Source organism: Augochlora pura, chromosome 4 (genome assembly GCF_028453695.1).
Source record: "Augochlora pura isolate Apur16 chromosome 4, APUR_v2.2.1, whole genome shotgun sequence".
NCBI lineage: Eukaryota > Metazoa > Arthropoda > Insecta > Hymenoptera > Halictidae > Augochlora > Augochlora pura.
This window is the reverse complement of record NC_135775.1, coordinates 10,036,122-10,054,233: the sequence shown is the minus strand read 5'-3', so window position 1 is coordinate 10,054,233 and position 18,112 is coordinate 10,036,122. Positions and strand designations below refer to the sequence as shown.

Sequence of the window (18,112 nt, the reverse complement as noted above, 5' to 3'; positions counted from 1 at the left end):
CAAAATGATAATGACGCTACCACTGGAAACCGTTAAATATATTTATTCACCCGAACAGATATTAGTCCTTCGCATCTGGGGTTTCGGAATGGAGCCTTCAACTTTCAGGATAAATTTTAAATGATTCCGCTCCGAAGCACTTGAGTGTGAAGAGTTAAAGTACTTTTTACTTTATTATATTGGTTTACATTTAAAGAATTGTTAAAAATGTGATTATTTTTAATTATCATCGAAATTGACTTAGAGTAAAATCATCAAAATTGATGAAAATCTGAATAAATTCAGACATTGACATTTTTGTAAGGTAACACTGACGAGACACTATTTAACGATCGACATGGTTAGTATCAATGTGCTCGCTGCATAACATCTCGTCTCCGTTAACGTTTTAATCAATAACAATTGCACTGTCTCGGCTTGTTTCTCATGCAAAGTAGAATCGGCTTCTATTTGGGAAATTTTGGCTTCAGTCAATGCTCACTATTAGACTGCAGATATTATGTATTCAAAACACAAACGAATTTTAATATATCAACGCATCGTTTGTAATCTATTAAAATCATTAAATCCGCTTAGTTTCTATTTCTTGCAATGATACAGGCATTTTTCGTTTCGCGTTCAAATCTACAGTCTACTCCTTATGATATTATAAAAATCTATTCATAGGTTAAGGAAGTAGTTATACAAAATACTTTCTCGGCTTCGGATATTTACAATGCCTTTTCGAGAAACGGCGTGCGTTAAATTAATCTCGGACTATCTCGCGTGAAATGCAGGTGTGGAAGTAACAAAGAAAACGAACGGTGTTTGTCTAAGTATCGCCGAATTCGTATGGCATCGCATTCCTGTGCAAGGAAAAGCGTGGCGGGAAAAGAACAATCCCTTTGCGGGCCAACGACCGTCGGACTTACTTCGTTAAAGGGGGAAACATTGGTTTAACCGAAGACCCACAAACGCTCTAAGCAGAAGTCTTTGAAGCGGCTAATTACGGCATTCGGATTTCCACGGGATATCCAGCTCGTTTTCTTTCCCCGTGCCGGCGGCGACCAATAGAGTCACGAGTGAGCATCGAAATCACGAGCCGACTAAAAAATTCTTCTTGTATTTCGCAACCCCCGGCACCGTGCTCCCCGGATATGATTTTGCGAAATCTCTGTCTAGCTTGTGCAGCGTCTTTATCGTCCGACAACTTCGAAGGCGCAACAGAATTCTCGAAAGAGCTTGTACACTTAAAACGAACAATGAAAATTCCGAAATTACTTTTTACTTTCGTTTGTACGTTTTATAGGTTGCATTGCTATCGCACAAAATTCTAGATTGATTATATTTGAAATATCTGAAACTATGCTCTAATTGCTCTAAGCTGTGGCTATTGCCTCTAATTAACAAGCCAGGCGACCACGCGCGCAAGGTCAGGCTTAGAAAAGAAAAAAAAAATAGAAAAATACAAGAAGCACCTAGGCCAGTATCAGAGCTAACCGTCTAATTGTAAGACGTGCACTGAACGCCATGTAATTATGATAGGCACGTCATTATTCAATTTCTCGTGCGTGGCGATACGTCATGCAATAATTGAACCTTAATAACAAAAAGGCGGGGTGGGGGGTGCTGATAATGGGAGCAATCGATCTTTCCTAGAAACCAGTAACGGAATGTAGCGGCGGCACGAAAATAGCAACATCGTTCTTCTCGGGATCGTGTGAAATAAATGATTCGTAAGGCGGGGAAACTCGAAATCAAAGTCTCGCAGCTCGACCAAGGTCCTGTCCCGCTCTCGATCCTTAAATCCTATATCCCTTTCACCTTCACCAAAATGTCTCTTCTCAGCGTCAGAATACACCTTGCTCGCGAAACTAATACCAAGATTTTATTAATCTAACGAAGGAACAAGCATCGACAAATTTAATTTCCTACGACTATTATTTTTCTGGGCAGAGGAAGATACTAAAAAGTTGCACAAAATTACAGTGATTTACTCAGAGTAGAAGGTTAAAATTCATCAGGTCGCTCCATAAGTTCGTGCATTTTATTACTTAGTACCTTATTAGCGCTCTTTTGAAAGCAATAATTTCTTAGAATAAAAAGAGAAAAGATATTTATCGTAACGTGGTTACATCTTTTTTGGTTAATCAGAAAATAGAATTTCTCTCGGTTTTAGAAGTGCAGAGTAATATTCATAATTAACAGATTAATACCAATAATCTTCGCCACGAGTCAGACTCTTCACACGAGTATGACAAGGGGTTAAATATTTGTAGACAGATGATCGCAGGATGTTCAAAGTTTCCGATATCCGTCGAACCGATAAATATAGTCTCAATTCTGTTGAACGGTTCATCCTTAAAATCAAAATTTTCTACGCGAAATCGATCAATTTAAATAATATTTCAATTTAATCAATTTAAATAAAACCTAATTTTTAATATATATATATATATATATTAAAAATTAGTCCTATGCTCAATTAATAAAATTATACCTTTTCACTCAAAACTCATATATTTTAATCAATTTAAATAATATTTTAATTTTATTAAAATATTTTTACCAATTTAAATGTATAATTAATAAATATACAAATAACAATACATTTTTAATACAACAAACGATTTTCTATTTTAAATAAATTTTCTCTGTAAAAGCCGCAAATACAAATCGCAAAAGGTACGAGCGCGTTCGCAAATTATGGAACGACCTGATACAATTGTTCTCGAGAGCCTTCCGCGTATCACGGATTTCTGGTCAGTTGGGCAAGTCAGAAAAATGGATTCTTCCACCTGGCGAAACAATCGTGTCTGTCACATCGCGTTAATTAATGTTTCCGCACGGAGACCCCCTGGCGTCGGATCGAATCGACGAATTATTCTGTCGCGAACAATGGCAGTCGTTCGAAATGGGCAACGGAGTTCCGCGGCGCACGTGAATGACACCGATCGATAGCGCGCACAGCGAGAGTATATCCAACGGCCGGGGATAAGGATGGCCGGGAGAAGGCGAGAGAGAGAGAGAGAGAGAGAGAGAGGATCAACCCTTTCGCGACGGAAAACCACAAAGAGGCTAACCGATGCAACGCTCGGCTCCCATCGGGGTAAAAGTCTTCGGAAGAGGAAAGTCGTGTCGGAAATAGGGTCCTTTAAATACAACACCGGGCTCCAGCACCGAGAGATTACGGGACAAGGAACAAGCTTCGCGAACGAGAACTTCCAAAGAACTCGGAAATTTCTGTGCGGGGTAATAATAGGGGGACTTCTATCTTTAATGCTCGCTATTATTTGCGGACGGTCGATGGACTCTACACTATTCCGGATCGACGGGAATTGTGAGAGCTAATCGTTATCGCGATCTGCGACTCTGATGTCTTTTTTAACTTCTTGGTTTATACTTCGTTCCTGAGACTTTGAATGTGAAAATAATATTTCATTCTATTGAATGATCTATGTTCTATAAAATTTAATAATCTATACTGTTTCAATCCTTTAAAATCCTTTAAAATAGAAATAAATACAGTTTTGACTACACACAATGTAATAAAGGGTTTTCTCAGTTGACATCAATAAATTGTTATTATTATTATTATTAACTGAACAGTATATTATGATCTTTTGTTGTTTATAAAATCGAATTTATGCACCTCCTGGAATGATATATGCAGATTTGATGACGCCATTATGTAACCATTTGCCCTTATGAGACTAGGGATAAATTGTTAATTGGAGTAGAAATTTAAATCAAGTCAGAAAACTGAAATTAATAATAATCCTTATGTGTTCCAGTGCAATGAGAACATTAATTAGAGCAAAATCATAAAATTTTATCGTTCCATAGTCTTCTCAAATTAATTAATTCAGAACAAAATGCAAACGAGTCTCTTGTTTAGCAACAGGAATTTTACACAATATACTTCTTAAATAAGTACCGTTTCAAATTTATGAATCGACCTAATAATAGTTCAATCATCAGGTCTAAAAATATCAAGCGGAGGATCGAAGTCAGCTGCGTATTAAAAATTCATAAAACTTTCAATCCTACTTCAGCAGAGTGATTCAGAAATTGAAGCAGAACTTTAATTGTATGAATATTCGAGACGAAGTTCGGGAACATCTGCCCTTAATTAAACAGTGGCACTGCGGAGGAAGAAGATCGAGAAATATAGCTGTCGAGTAATTTAAGACCGAGGAGCCATTTTAAAAAATGGTGGCAGCGAAGGCGATCACTTTTTGAGTCTACGGAGGGTGAATTGAAAGAGAAGGGGCAACCGCAACGGCGTTCAGGCCAAGCTAGAACACGTTGGGGTAGAATTCGCCGACGTTATCATACGAATCGAAATGTCAGAGGAATTATAAATAGGTTAGGATCGATAGGCAGCCCAGAAGGCAAGCCTGGGCGCCATCTAGTCTGCGGCCCTTCCACCTACAATCCCGACTGTCTTCGCCAACCCCTATTAATGGGCGTTCAATGCATTCTCTGACAAGTTCCATGGCGATTTAAAGGCTTCGATAGCTTTCAATGCACCCGCGACGGGAAAAAAAGAAGCCAACCCTTTTCTGTACACAGGGAGGATATTTTCAGAAAGAGCTAAATCTGAATAACTCTCGAAACCCTGCCGTCGAGATCGGCTAGACGGAGGGAGTGGCTCACTGATTCCATCAACAATTAGAAATTCTCTCTTTTTATGCGTCCCATACAGTACTAAACTACGGCAAACACCAAATCCAACTGTTGTTACAACATAAAAAAAAACCCAGCTATTGAACTGACTCGTACTAGCAATTTTAGATTAAAAAGATGTACCACGTTAAATAACAAAAAATATTCGTAATAATTTACCCGTGAATAATACGGCGAGAGAATTGCCTGCAAATGATACGAGTTAATAACAAAAAGTTTGTTTCACAAAATGTTATCAGAAGCTTTTCCAATAGACAAAGAGACAATTCATCAAACTTTTTTCAAAATTGATGAATGAGAAAATTTTTCATTCATAACAGTTTTCAATGCATTTCAAAGGCTGTCAAAGCTGAATTGTCTACGTTGATGGCCAGGACCATAAATCCAGAGAAAAATAAGACTAATTCGATAAACGAATATTTAGAGTTCTCCCTTAATTATGGTTAATAATATACCAAAAACATATTCGCCGAACTTTTCTTTTCTGTATTTTATTGCTGTTAATTTTGACGGCCGGCGCGTCGCTGTATGCGATAAAGATTAAATTTCACTGCTTCGAAATCAACGAAGGACTGTCCGTTAAAGTAACCCCATTCCTCGGCAATTCAGTGGAAATCTGAGAATAAAGAATTTTTTCGACATACAATCACTCAATTATTTCGAGCAACACGCCGACGCACTGACTCCGCCACTCCACCTACACACGGCTGACGCGACTTCCGATCCGAGAGTCACAAAACTAATCCCCGAGATAGGACTGACTTTAACCATTTCTAGAAACGATCCCGCAGGTTTAACGTTTCGGGTAAAATGTGCAGTTTCGGTGATATCGGCACTTTGCGATTGCGAGTGGAAAATGCATCGAGTTTTGTCCGTTTCACGTGTCGCACAGTGCCCCACGAAACGGTGATTTGTGGTCAAAATTTAACTTCTCAACTTTCAATTTGAACAAAATTTGGCTGACTATGTACTAACACTTTCTAATCCCTATTATGTATTGTGAACCAATTGAAATAGTATAGAGAATTATTAGTCATATGCGACCAGTGTGTAATCTTTACATTAAATCAAATCTTTTACTTAGTTTTATATAAATAAAATAATAATGTATAAAATAATAAAATAACCATGTACACACTCAATATGTACACACAAAATAGCACACTCGCATGCTGATATTACCCATTTCGTTAAATAATATGGAAGAAACGTCTACGAGTGCATTGAACTTATCGCGGGACAAGATCAATATTTCCTATTTATATATTAATACGAGACTATACAAAAGTATATTATTGATATTTTCTGAAATAAAATATCTTGTATTGTCTTATATCGGAGAGGTCTACTTGAAATAGCGTTAACATTTTAGCGACCGGTAGCCTATAAATCAGCTCTTTCCCCCCGATCGGCAGCCTGTGAATCGCTTGTCATAGTAACCATTAATTTCTTATTTATTGTATTATTGAGATAAATGTGTCATATTGTACTACCGTAAGCTTTAATATTATTATATGACTTTTTAACTATTAAATAACTTTCGTGATTGATAAAATAAATCAAATCAGAATAGAAACGAAAATTTGACGTTGAACATTTCATGACCGAATGACCGGTCGGTAAAGTGTTAAAATAATTTCTGCCATTGAAAACGAATTTCCACGCCACTGTGCGCCGCGAGGTTCGTCCTCGGGGGAAAAGAAGAAACGAACAGATTCTTAATGCTTACGTAGCATTATGAAACAGCGAACGCGTTAACGAGTCCCTAGAACTGTCCAGGAGCGGAACAAGCTCGAGCTTCGTCGCCCTCTCGGGCACGTTCGCGTGAGAACGCGAAGACTCGCCCCGGGGACGAAAGGAAGCTGGACCTTCAACGATCTTCTCGCCTTAAGAACCTGTTCAACCCCGGTGCCCCGGCCTCGCGTGAGGTCGTTAGAGGCACTTCTGACGGAAATGACCGTTTTGTGGGCCGAAGCAGGCCGAACGGGAAACATTAAGTACCGTGTGATGCTGCCGGGGCCGGAGTGGGGACAATTTTACGCCGCTGGCGCCACGCTGGAATTTCCATAGAAAACGTGTCTAGCTCGGCCGCGAGCGAGGCACCGGGAGGATCAACTAAATTGGACGCGTATTATCGAGCGCGGCTGCCGCGGCGCAATCAGGTGCTGATTGTTGTCGTTGTTCCGCGTTTTCTTTCGCCGACTTCGCCTCTCGGCCCGACACAAACGTTTCAATTGCCAACCAGACTGCGGAAGCTCGAGCAGACTCGCAGGGGGATACGAATTCATTGAAATTTCATTCGGCCGGATTTTTGAAGATTTTCACCGTGACACGGGAACAAATTTTGCAATCGAATAACAACCAACTGGACGAGTAGTTTGATAAATTCAATGAGAAATTGACAACGTCTATGAAGAGAGTATTCCATTCGATGAAATTCAAATTGCAAAGTTATACGATATAGATTGCATTCTCGTCAGTCTTTTCGCTTTCCTGAGTTTTAATAAAATCCAGACATTCTAATGGGTCAGCGTAAATGTTGATTTTCAAAAGTTATGTTTTAAATAATTTTGTCACCTAAATATGGCTGACAACGGACGTCAAAGTGCCAAGTAGCCGAGAATGCGGTATTTTTAATCTAGAGTCAGCGAAATTTCATTTTTAAAATTATTAACCAAATAATCGATTGTCCATCCATTCTAGAACTAATGAAACTAAAGGTTCCTGCTAAAGCAATACGGTCAAAAGAATTATTTCACGTAGATTACTTTAAAACCAATTTAGGATCTCAGAATTGTATAACGAGAGCATTACGAGCAGCAAATAAACTTATTCGAAAAATCGACTTCTTTGGCAATTCATTGAGCCAATTTACAAAGGCAGCAACTCTGGCCATTAAAACACACACTCTGTAATTAATTCATGACACACTCTTATATTATGATTTATAATTTATATTGTTCAAATGTATTCCGGACTATGTATATATACAACCTCTATGTAACACAAAAGGGTCTTATTAGCCCGTTAATAAAGAATAATAATAATAATAATAAATTCTCGAGGATACCGCTGAAATAGACGCTGAATTTTCGAAAGACGAGCCGAGTTGAGCGAACGATTACGCAAGTATAAATAGACACACTCCGTGGAAGATCTACAAAGTGATTCCCGAAGACACGTTCTAGACGCAAATCGAGATCTACAATGGGAGCGATCACGAAGATGTCAAAATAAGTAGTTGCAAACTGTGTGCAACGATGCGACTGGAACGTCTAATGAGAGTCTACAATGATAAGAATTTAGCTGGAGCAGGAGCAAACCGGAATTTGATTCCCTGAACGCACAGTCACCGAGCAGCCGCCTCGTGTAAGAGAGGACAATTCGTGGCAATGAACAGTTCAGATAGCAGACTTTGTAGAAGCAGATAACCGGCTGGGATGAATGGAGAAGATGCTCCGCGAGATACAGAGAGTATTGACAGCGTCCTAGAACCGGCCAGGATATCGGGACAGCCGAGTGTGTCTGGACACATTCGCACGTTCGATAAGTCAAACACTACACTGCGCAGGAGTCACCCAGTTCGCGTCTGATCAGCGAGGATTAGCCCTTCGCGTCCCATGCACATTTCCCAGGCAGAATACTTAATCCTCGGTAGCACGGTTGCCGTTCGTCATTAGCAGAACCTGTGAGAACAATTCGGAAAAATATAGCTGGTCCAAAGTCGATTATCCTGCGGTCTCTAATTCGCACTCTGATATCCTTTACCTCGTGACATTTCACCGGATTCGATGAACGCGAGTCGGAATACTAGGTTCCCGGTTATGCAATCTCACACTGAACATACTGCAGCGGCAAAGAACGCGGTGTTCCAGCTCTTTCGATCCACGCTGTTAACAATGCAGCGGCTCCGGATGTTACAGGGCTTGATATTGTAAGGGCTTGATCGATCTACTATGAATGATTAACTGCATCCCAGAAGCAATCTCTAGTTCAATTAGGAACTTTCGCGAACTATCAGAATCCAGGCTAAAGCCGGCGGATCCGGAATTATTGATTGATATAGGTCATGCTTGGCAACGGTGTCCGGGGAAGAACAAAACGTGTTTCAAGGATTCGAAGAGATCGGGAGCGCGTCGCGATCGATCGGGGACGACCGAATCGCGGAGATAGGCGAGTCCCCGGACAACGGGTTCGTCCGTCGATCGTCGCAACAAAGGTCGGCAAAGGTCGGCCATGGCGCGCTCGGCCGCCATGAAACGATTTCATTCTTTCCGCTTTTTGTATCGCGTAATCGATCCACCGATAGCCGACCGGTTGTTGAATGAGCACGAACGTCACCGCGTTATGCAACTGATCCGAACGGCTCGCGAAGGGCGCAAGTCCCTTCCGTGACCGAAGGTCATAGGTGAAAATCGTCATGGGATCGTGCGAACAGCAGCCTTTCAAAGCTTCGCGGACTTGACATTATTCTCTTTATAGGCTCGGGCGTCCTGATTGAAACTTTTACGACCTACGGAACCAGAATAGGTTGACCCTTGGAGCTTCGCGTGGAATGTCGTCGTCTGTTCGTTAGACCGATCCGACAACGTTCGAGCGACAATGATAAAAAAAAACAAATCCTCGATTCGAAGCACAGGATCGGCGTGAATCGATTCAATTAGCAGCTCGTAGATAAAAATGGCGTGCTGCCTCATTGACGGATTAATCTGACGAGTGTAACCACGCGTCGAACAAATTGCCCCGATTTCACACGACACTTTCGTGGATGCAGCTTTCGAAACAGAGAAACTCGTAGAGTCGCGCGTTTTTCACCGAGGTGGCATCTAACGATCGAAAGGATCGCAGAGCCGCGGTTTTGAATGGTAAAAAAATGGCGCAGGCTGGACAGAGGTAGACGCGGAGGTCGACGGAACGTCTGCAGCGACTTAAATTTCCAGAAACTCGGGCAGCTCGGCGGGGAAACGCGTCACACGAGCGCCGCGCCGCGCCGCGCCGCGATAATCGACAGGCGGAAGTCGCCCGAAGAAATTTCAATGAATGAAAAACGCCGGTAAGGGCCTCTTAAAAGGATCGACCTTTTCAATTGACGGCTGCGTCCTTGGGCCACCAGCCCCGGGGAGAGACCAGCGCGCGCTCTCCGCCGCTCCGAGAACGCTTTTGTGCGTGAAAGCTGGCCTGATTCTATCTAAACTCTAAACCGGTCTCGTCCGCGGGAGCATCGCGTTGTTCTTCGCCCGTTTGTCAAGGGACCCGTGGACATTCTTTCCGTAATAATGCGATAACCATCACCTCACGGTTACCTCGACGCATGACCACGAAATGTAAAGAAATGCAAAAGCTACTAAAAATGGTCTTTGAACCGACGATGGAAACTGAAAATGGGTTTGTCCTTCGTTTGACGTTTTCTCCAATCGCTTTCGACAGATTATCGCATTGCATTCTCTAGCTATTTTTAGATTTTAGGTATTTCGATACTAGATATTAGGCATCGCAATCAGGATGGGAACACTCTACACGATCTCATCTGATCTTCTCATGATGATCGTAAAAAGATGTAAGAATTTGGCTAAGGCGTGCACGGTGCTGTTAAAATAATCCACAGCTTGTCAGACTTTTTCGATGCGAGATGCCATAAGAACTCGCGTCAACGAATGAAAAACTTGCCACGAAATCTAGGGGAAGGACGAGCTTCGAAAGAAATATTCGTATCGATTCTCGCGTCCCATATAATAGACGACGTTTAAGTGATGGAGGCTGTCCCTGCTGGAAAATGGCAAATCATTCTTGTCGACGGAAAATATGAAAGATTCTGACGGAAGCGAGACGGATCGCGAGGAGGGTGGCGAGTGGAAGCTCAATTTTTCAAGACGCTGCCATCTGCACTGTGCCACGAGGCAATCGAAGCAAGGAGGGATCGTCGATGATGGGTGTCTGCGATATAGGGCGTGTCACGGATCGTCCGCGTCCAGGTTAGAGACTGGTAGTTACAAGGATCGAGGAAGCGGTTCGCTCGGCGCCGTTAAAATACGAGGAAACTTTTTAGAGAACGTTCGAGAAGACGAAAGAGTAATTTTTAGACTGGCGAGCGAGGGACGTTCGCCGGATCCACGGCGAATGTTTCGTCGTTTTTCAGGCGGACGGTAACTCATCGTTATCAAGCTCTCCGATTTCTCCTCGGTCAGAGCTTGCGCACAAGCGGTACCAGGGAGAGAGAGAGAGAGAGAGAGAGAGAGCGAGGGAGAGTATGTGTGTGAGAGAGAGAGAGAAAGGGCGAGAGAGAGAGAGAGAGAGAGAGAGACGAGCAAGAAGGCGAACTTTAATAGCTCTCTAAAAATACCAGTCTCCATGCGGTGGTTATTTTCTGCCGGGACAAGTCGATCGATCGAATTTAAGGGTGCTTTCGCGAAGAAACGAGGAGGAAACTGCTCGGATCGAGAGAGGCCAGCAGTGAGACGAGTTTACCGCGGCGATCGAGGCCTTGGTCTGCGCAGAAGCGGCACTCCGGAAAATCACTAGCCGAGTTGTCAGCACGGAACATTTTGGAGAACCTTGGGGCCGAGTCTACGCGAGCCTCGATCGAGTTCGGGGAAGAACAAGATTCTCTCTCCGGGTTCGATCGCGGTGCGCACGTTCGATCGGCGCGTTCCAGGATCGCCTCGTAACGCGTGACGTCACTGGTACCGCCAGCATCGAGCCGGGGTGCCGCCGCGTCCACGGGGGTGGGATCGAGGGCGACGCGGTGGTCGCGTTCGATTCTCGTGAATTGTTGAAAGGGCCCGCGAACCGGCGCGATGCCGTGGCGGATTCACGAGAAATCGGATCGCCATCGAGCTTTTCCCATGTCTTCGCGGAAAAGTCCGCAGCCGGCAGGGCGCGTGCGCGCGACACCCTCTCTCAGCAACACCCCGCGGACTACTTGCACCTCGGCGGACAAAGCCCAGGGGCTTTCTTAAGCTTTCTTTCGCACTACTCGAACTACCCGGTCACAATTGGGTCAGGGAGGCGAGCCCGCGTAATCCAGCCCCGATCGAAGCACCGAAACCAGACTGTTGGTCACTGTCCCCCAAGGGGGTTGCCTATCGCTTCCGATTCGCAGGCTCGGCACGCTGGCTGGACGGCGTGTTTCTTCCGGAAATGGTCGACTACTTCGCGAGTCCGAGAGCGAAATCTAGAAAATTAGAGGCGAGATGGGGGGCAGCAGGAGAGTAGTATCTTTGCGAGGAGGTACTATCTTCGAGCGGTCTATGAGGGACGAAAGCAGGTAGGGTTCTAGCAAAATGAAATTTTTTACCATGGCTCCTTCCGCGCTGGACCGGTCCGAGAAGAGGAGAAGTAGAAGAAGTAGTAGAAGAAGATCGTAGAAGGAAAAAGAGACAGACGGGGAGGGGGGAGCAAGCCTTTCCTGGTCGAGGGTGTCCCTCGGTTTCCTGGAAACGACACTGACAGAACCGATCACTGGGAAGAACTGTTTCGCGCGGATTCCGCGAGAGTTCGACGTCGAAAGAAAGCAAGGGAGAGAGAGTGTGCGAAGGATGGACAGAGATAGAGACGAGAGACAGTAGGACAGAAAGCGAGAGAGAGAGAGAGAGAAACAGAGAACTGGGGGAGAGAATTAGCAAAGAAGAGAGAGAGAGAGAGAAAGAGAGAGAGAGAGAGAGAGAGAGAAAGAGAGGGGAGCTTTCCGAGGCACAACCCTTCTTCGTCTCTCCCTCGTCTTTCTCTCTCGCCCTCTCCCGCCCTCCCCCTCCTTTCCTCGATCGAAGCTCCTCTTTACCAATGGTTACACCACAGACTCGCCTCTCTCACTCGCCCTCTCTCTCTCTCTCTCTTTCTCCCTTTCTCTCTTTCACTCCCTCTTTCTCTCTGTCTCTCATTCGCTCGCTCTTTTCATTTCCTGACCGTTCCAACGGTCTACCGTTCCGAAAGGAACGTTTACGAGATTAGACAGAACCTTGGTTTTCGAAGGGAATGCGAGCGATGATCGAGAAACAGCCTGGCCAACGAATCATCCCTGGTCACGGTTGACGAAGGTAGAGAGGGCTCCATTTTAGCGAGACCGTGCCTCGACAAGAAACCGCTCCTCTACTCATTCACGCTTGTCACACGCCTCTTCCCAGCCGTTCGATCCCCTTCCTCTCTGCGAGCACTCTATATAAATTCTCTTTTTCTCTCGCGCCTAGAACGGCGGACGGCAGCACGCACACAGGCACACACGCACACGCACACGCACACCTGCACACCTTGCACAAGGCACTCTCTAACGGTCTAGACTCTGTCAGCCAGGCAAAGCAGGTATTATACGTTCTCTAAAGCGGAGACTCGATGTCTGAGACAGGAGAGATGGCTGGTCTAAGCGATCACAAACCTTGTCACCCATGGCTGCGGCGAGCGGTGTTCGATGAGATAGAAGGTTAACAGCGCGGCTTCGGAGGGACCAGAGACTGACTGGCGTTTCGAGTCGTCGAGGACCGCCGGCATCATCGACCCGTCCGTCCCCCACCACCACGGATCTACCCCCACCGAGTACCCGCTACCCGCCGCCCTCCCCGACCCCGGCCGACCAACACGCTACGTACTGGCATACCAGCTCCTCCCCACCCACTGCGATCTCGATCCATCCCCACTGCAACGGCCGCGTACCTCGAGCGCCACCACCCGAACCAATACGACGCGTGGAAAGTAGCGATGGGCTCGAGAAACCTACGAAGACGCACGAATCCCAACGATCATGGACTCCGTTCAAGGGACCGAATTTCTCTTACTTGAGACACGACTCCTCTATTTCCTAATCGCTAGACTGCACATCTTCTGCATTCGACGTTTCCGAATATGCAGAGCGCAATTGTAGGAACGAAATTTCAAGTTACAGCTTGCAAGCACGAAGCTAGCCTTAGTTTTTTAGATCTTTCTATAATGCAGAAAAATTTGCAATTCCATGACGATTCGCAGTTTCGGAATTAGCATTCGGCATCGTACGATTGTACACGGTGTGTAGCACGGTTTCATTGACAAATTGCAGAGTGCCAACTGTCGTGTCGGCGAGCCAACTGGTTGGTCTTCTACACGAATGTTATTAGAAAAGCGTCTAGAATGTGTTTGCAACGAACAATTTGGTTCTTATCGTTAGTATATTCCCGGTTAGCTACGAGCAAGTGACATAACGAGTCGGAAGATGGTAGTGTTCGGATGATGAACAGTGCCGCAAGAAATTTTATTGATCACCGATTGCTGGCACACGTAGAGGATAACGGGACGTCTCGGAACGGCGCGGGGATCGATACTTATTTACAAATCGAATATTAAAATCACGGCGAGCAAAGTTTCCCTAAGGAGTTATCGCCGACAATGGCGACGCCACACTTGAATGGAGCATCGTTATCCAGAAAAGTCTGGGGGCAGCCGGGTTTCGAGGCTGGTCGAAGCGAGTGTACCCTACTTGAATTTCCTGCCGACCGAATTGCTCAAAAAGTTGCAGGGTAGACACGATAGCCCATCGCTACCAGCATCCCCCATCCCCCGTGTCACCCCCGGCGAGAACCGCCACCCCTCCTCGCGACACGGTTCGAACCCCTAGCCTAGAGGACCCCGTTTCCACCGGCAGTCCGCGCCCCCAAACGGGACGGCGCACGCTCCGCCGTTCCGTCAGTGGTTCTCAAGGCTTCTCGCACGTTCGCCGGAAGTCGAGGAGAGTCCGGATACACACCCGTCGGTTTCTCCGCGAGGCGGCTCCCTGGGGAAATTTTTCGGCGAGAAGTGTGCCATCCACGCAGGGCTAATTGGAAGGGCAAGAAGCACGCTGACTAGGACGAACGGGGTTCGGTTCGGTCGATCATGGACGAACGCGGCTCGCGACTCGCCGAGGGCGGCGCGGCGCGGCGCCGCGGGATCAGCCGAGCAGGGGATGGTAATGGGGACACGGTGTGCCATGGGATGTGACGGTTGTTTCGGTGGTTTTCGCACGGGGTCGCGAGTCGCGGGGCTAAGTGGGACGTGCCTCGCTGTTTTCTTCCGCGACTGAAACGACACGACGCGACGCGGCGTCGCACGGCGTACCGCCCGATAAATGCAACCCCTCCGAGCGCACGATTTTCCCGAGCGTATTCGCGCGAGGCTGCAACAACGCAAGGGTGAAGAAACTCGTTAAGGGTGAAGCGTGCTCGTTTAAAGGGGACTTTGTGCGAGGACAGTGTCGAGCCGGGGCTCTGAAATTTTCATTGCAGTCGACCCCAGTGGTCGCGGCTCCGAATGAGGACCACTGAACCGCGATCTGTGCTACTGGGCTACGCGCCACACGGCGCTTTGGCCGACCGACCGACTCTACTCGCGCTGCTCGCTCTCTCTCTCTCTCTCTCGCTCTCCTCCCAGGCCATTATTCCGGCCTCTTTGTCTCTCTCTCTCTCTCTCTCTCTTTTCATCTCTTTTCCCTTCTCGCTCCGTCTCAGCCTCTCTCGCTTCCTCCCACCCCATCTCGGTCTTTCTCTCCCCTCTCCCACCACCTCTTCTTGCTTAGACCCTATCTATACGATCCCCTAACTCCTTCCCTTGCTCCACCATGCAAATATCCCGTCTTGCACGTTATGAAGCACGAGCCTCTCTCTTTCCGAGTCTAACCGGGACTCCGTGTGCGCTCCACGGGATCTTGTTTCCCGACGAACCGCCTGGATGATCGAGCGTCGCATTATTCCCCGTCTGCCATTACATCGGCTGTAACCCGACGATACCGAGAGCCTCTCGCCACCCTGTACCCGCGATATCGATAGGCCACGAGGCGGCTCGCCTCCGAGGATGGAATCACGAGCGATACCTGCAGGACGAGTCCTCGACCCGATCCTACGATATTACCACTCAGGCGAGTTAGGGATACTAGTCGCGTACTTGCCGCGACGACTGACATATTAACGCGGTTGCTGCCGCTAACATCGTTCGTCCCGGTAACGATTTTCCTAGCACTTTATTAATATTAAACACTTCGACGTCTGCTTCATATTTACCCGAGCCAACAAGTTAACTCTTTGAGAGTAGATTTCGACGTTTAAGATGCCTGGTATGTACATAGTAAGTTACAAGTTACTAACACGGAATTTGATTACTTACATAATAGAAGATCGGAATGTATTCAGCTTATTTTCTACATTATTTGTTGTCTTTGATTCATAATCCACTTTCTTTGTTTTAAAAATGTTCTTAGTAACACTTAACCTATCATATTGTCCGTTTTAACGCTAGAACTGCCAAACCAGACAAAACGACTGGTTTCTGATTTTTTTCTTGACATCGCAAAAATATGTTTGTTAGAAATTTTTATATGAACTTCTCTGTTAAATCGTATATTGTAATAAAAATCATACGGAGTTTAAATAAAGCCAATTTTGTCACTATTATAAAACAATACATATTAGTCACGATTAGGACGCGGTAGTTCTATTGTTAAAATTTTTGAAATCGTATCTTGATCGAATAAGTTTGTCAACTTGATCATACATTATAATAAACAGTCACTGTTATAGCTTGGTTGGCTTGGTGTTAACAATCTTCGCCTTCAAAGGGTAAATCCTTCTATGTTGGACCGAAAACGTTGCACCTAACAATAAGACAAAGATATTAAATCGAATTCAATTAATTTGGTAGGAAAAAAGGGTACGAATATTTTGTGAAGATTAATAATTACTAAATCTATAAAGGAATTCGCGAAGAAACAAATGTTCTATTTATCAAAAGTATTAACACTTTACCGACCGGTAGCCTACAAATCGGCTTTTCACCATGGCAACCAATAATTCAGCATCCACACGTCACATCTCTGTAAGCTCTAATATTATCATATAATTTTTTATATACTATATATTCTATATTACTATATTCTATATATACTATATATTTTATATACTATATATATTCTTTAACGCTAATGTTATCGAAATATAACAATGTTAACACATTCAATTGCTCCAAAATGACGGAAATGTTTACAGTCGAACGACCGGTCGGTAAAGTGTTAAGAAAACTAACTTTTCGCAAAAGCACTAGGCGACGTTGTACCGTTGTTCGGCGCTATGAGAGATTGAAGTGAGTTAACACAAAGTACACGTAATCCCCTATAAACGTAAAGTAACGTAGAATTTCAGGAGCGCGTAGGTGTTGATACAGGGAAGAGTTTTCGCCGCTCGGAAAAACCAGCCCCTAAATGTTACGAAGAGAAGAACGATTCGTGTTCCTCGGATCCAGCGACAGAAACGGACCGGGGAAACAACCAGAGTCCCGTCGATCCCCTGCTCTCCGCGGAAGGCTGCCGGCGAGGAGCTATCTTCGATCGAGCGAGCGAGCGTTTCGTAGACAACGCGATAAGAGGAAGATCACGCGTAAAAGAGCGCCTTTATTCCAGCGTCGTTCGAGTTGGTGTCCCAGGTCGACGTTTAAAAGCGAAATTAGTGGCACAGTTGCCTTCGGCAGCGTCTCGGGGTAAAGCTTCTAATGGATTACTCCGAGAACGGGGATAAATCTTCGCCTATAACTTTCCGGCTAGAGGGGGACACGGCGGGACACTTTTTGTCATCGGATATTCTCGGCTCATCGATCGTTATTCCTAAACGCGACGATGAACGGGAACCGCTGGAAATAAGATCGTTCTTAATTCCGATCGCGGCGTTCTTGTCCTCTTGCTCTGTCGCGTGCACGGCTAACAACCTCTCTCTACTCTGGGAACCGCTCCGAGTTCGCCCTGGGAGAGTCACATTGCGGCAAATTATGTTAGAAAAGGAGTCCAGCGATAGAGAACTGTATACACTCGGTGTTTCTGCGGAGTGGGAGGCTGCTCTTGCATTAGAGCAGGAAAGGAAGCTTCCATAGGAGAGAGAAACTCGATAAATTCCAGAAGAAATAAAAGAATACTCCTGGAACTAATAGCTGGACTGCGGACTTTACGCATTTGCGGCAAAAATAAGTACGTGAAATACAAACCAGTAAAGATACCAAGAGACATTCAGTCTACTTTTCTGTCATTTTTTATGTATTAAGTTTTATTTTTTTTTTTTTTTATTAACTTTTTACTGTTTATAGGTCTCCCGCATATCACGCACAATCTCGACAACGACTATTTTTATTTATCCGACGAACGATAAAGAATTAAATGAGAAATACATTTTTAGTCTTTTAATTGACATAACGTGATTTCATTTTCCATAAAGATCCAAAGGTCTGCTAATAACAAAATAAAGATCTCACTTTCGAGACACCGGAGAATTTGTAAACGATTTCTCCTTATATTTCTTCAATCTCTCCACTGTTTCAAAAATATTGCTAACCCGTTTGTGGTCATAAATTACGCAGCGATCTGGGAATAAAGCGACTTCGAACATCGTCGAACGTTCCACGGGGGTAGTTCTGTTCGAAAAAGGAATTCGATCGCGATGATTCAATCGCCGCGCCGGGGTCGCCATCAACT

The 18,112-nt window shown here is 45.0% G+C and overlaps 1 protein-coding gene across 8 annotated transcripts in view; it reads right to left on the bottom strand.

Annotated features, from left to right (window-relative positions):
- The window catches only part of Atpalpha (sodium/potassium-transporting ATPase subunit alpha), a 159,739-nt gene that overhangs the window by 54,260 nt on the left and 87,367 nt on the right, over positions 1–18,112 (bottom strand). For 2 of the 8 annotated variants that reach the window (XM_078179659.1, XM_078179658.1), the window contains exons 1-2: positions 12,623–12,735; positions 11,963–12,098 (exon numbers count right to left, since the gene is read on the bottom strand). The exons of 4 other annotated variants lie outside the window; for them this stretch is intronic. In XM_078179659.1, coding sequence (XP_078035785.1) covers positions 11,963–12,098; positions 12,623–12,717 — 231 coding nt within the window. In that variant the 5' untranslated portion in view covers positions 12,718–12,735. Of the gene's footprint in view, positions 1–11,962; positions 12,099–12,622; positions 12,736–13,036; positions 13,158–18,112 lie in introns of those variants that run through there. 2 more of the 8 variants (XM_078179665.1, XM_078179663.1) reach the window with 2 other exon arrangements.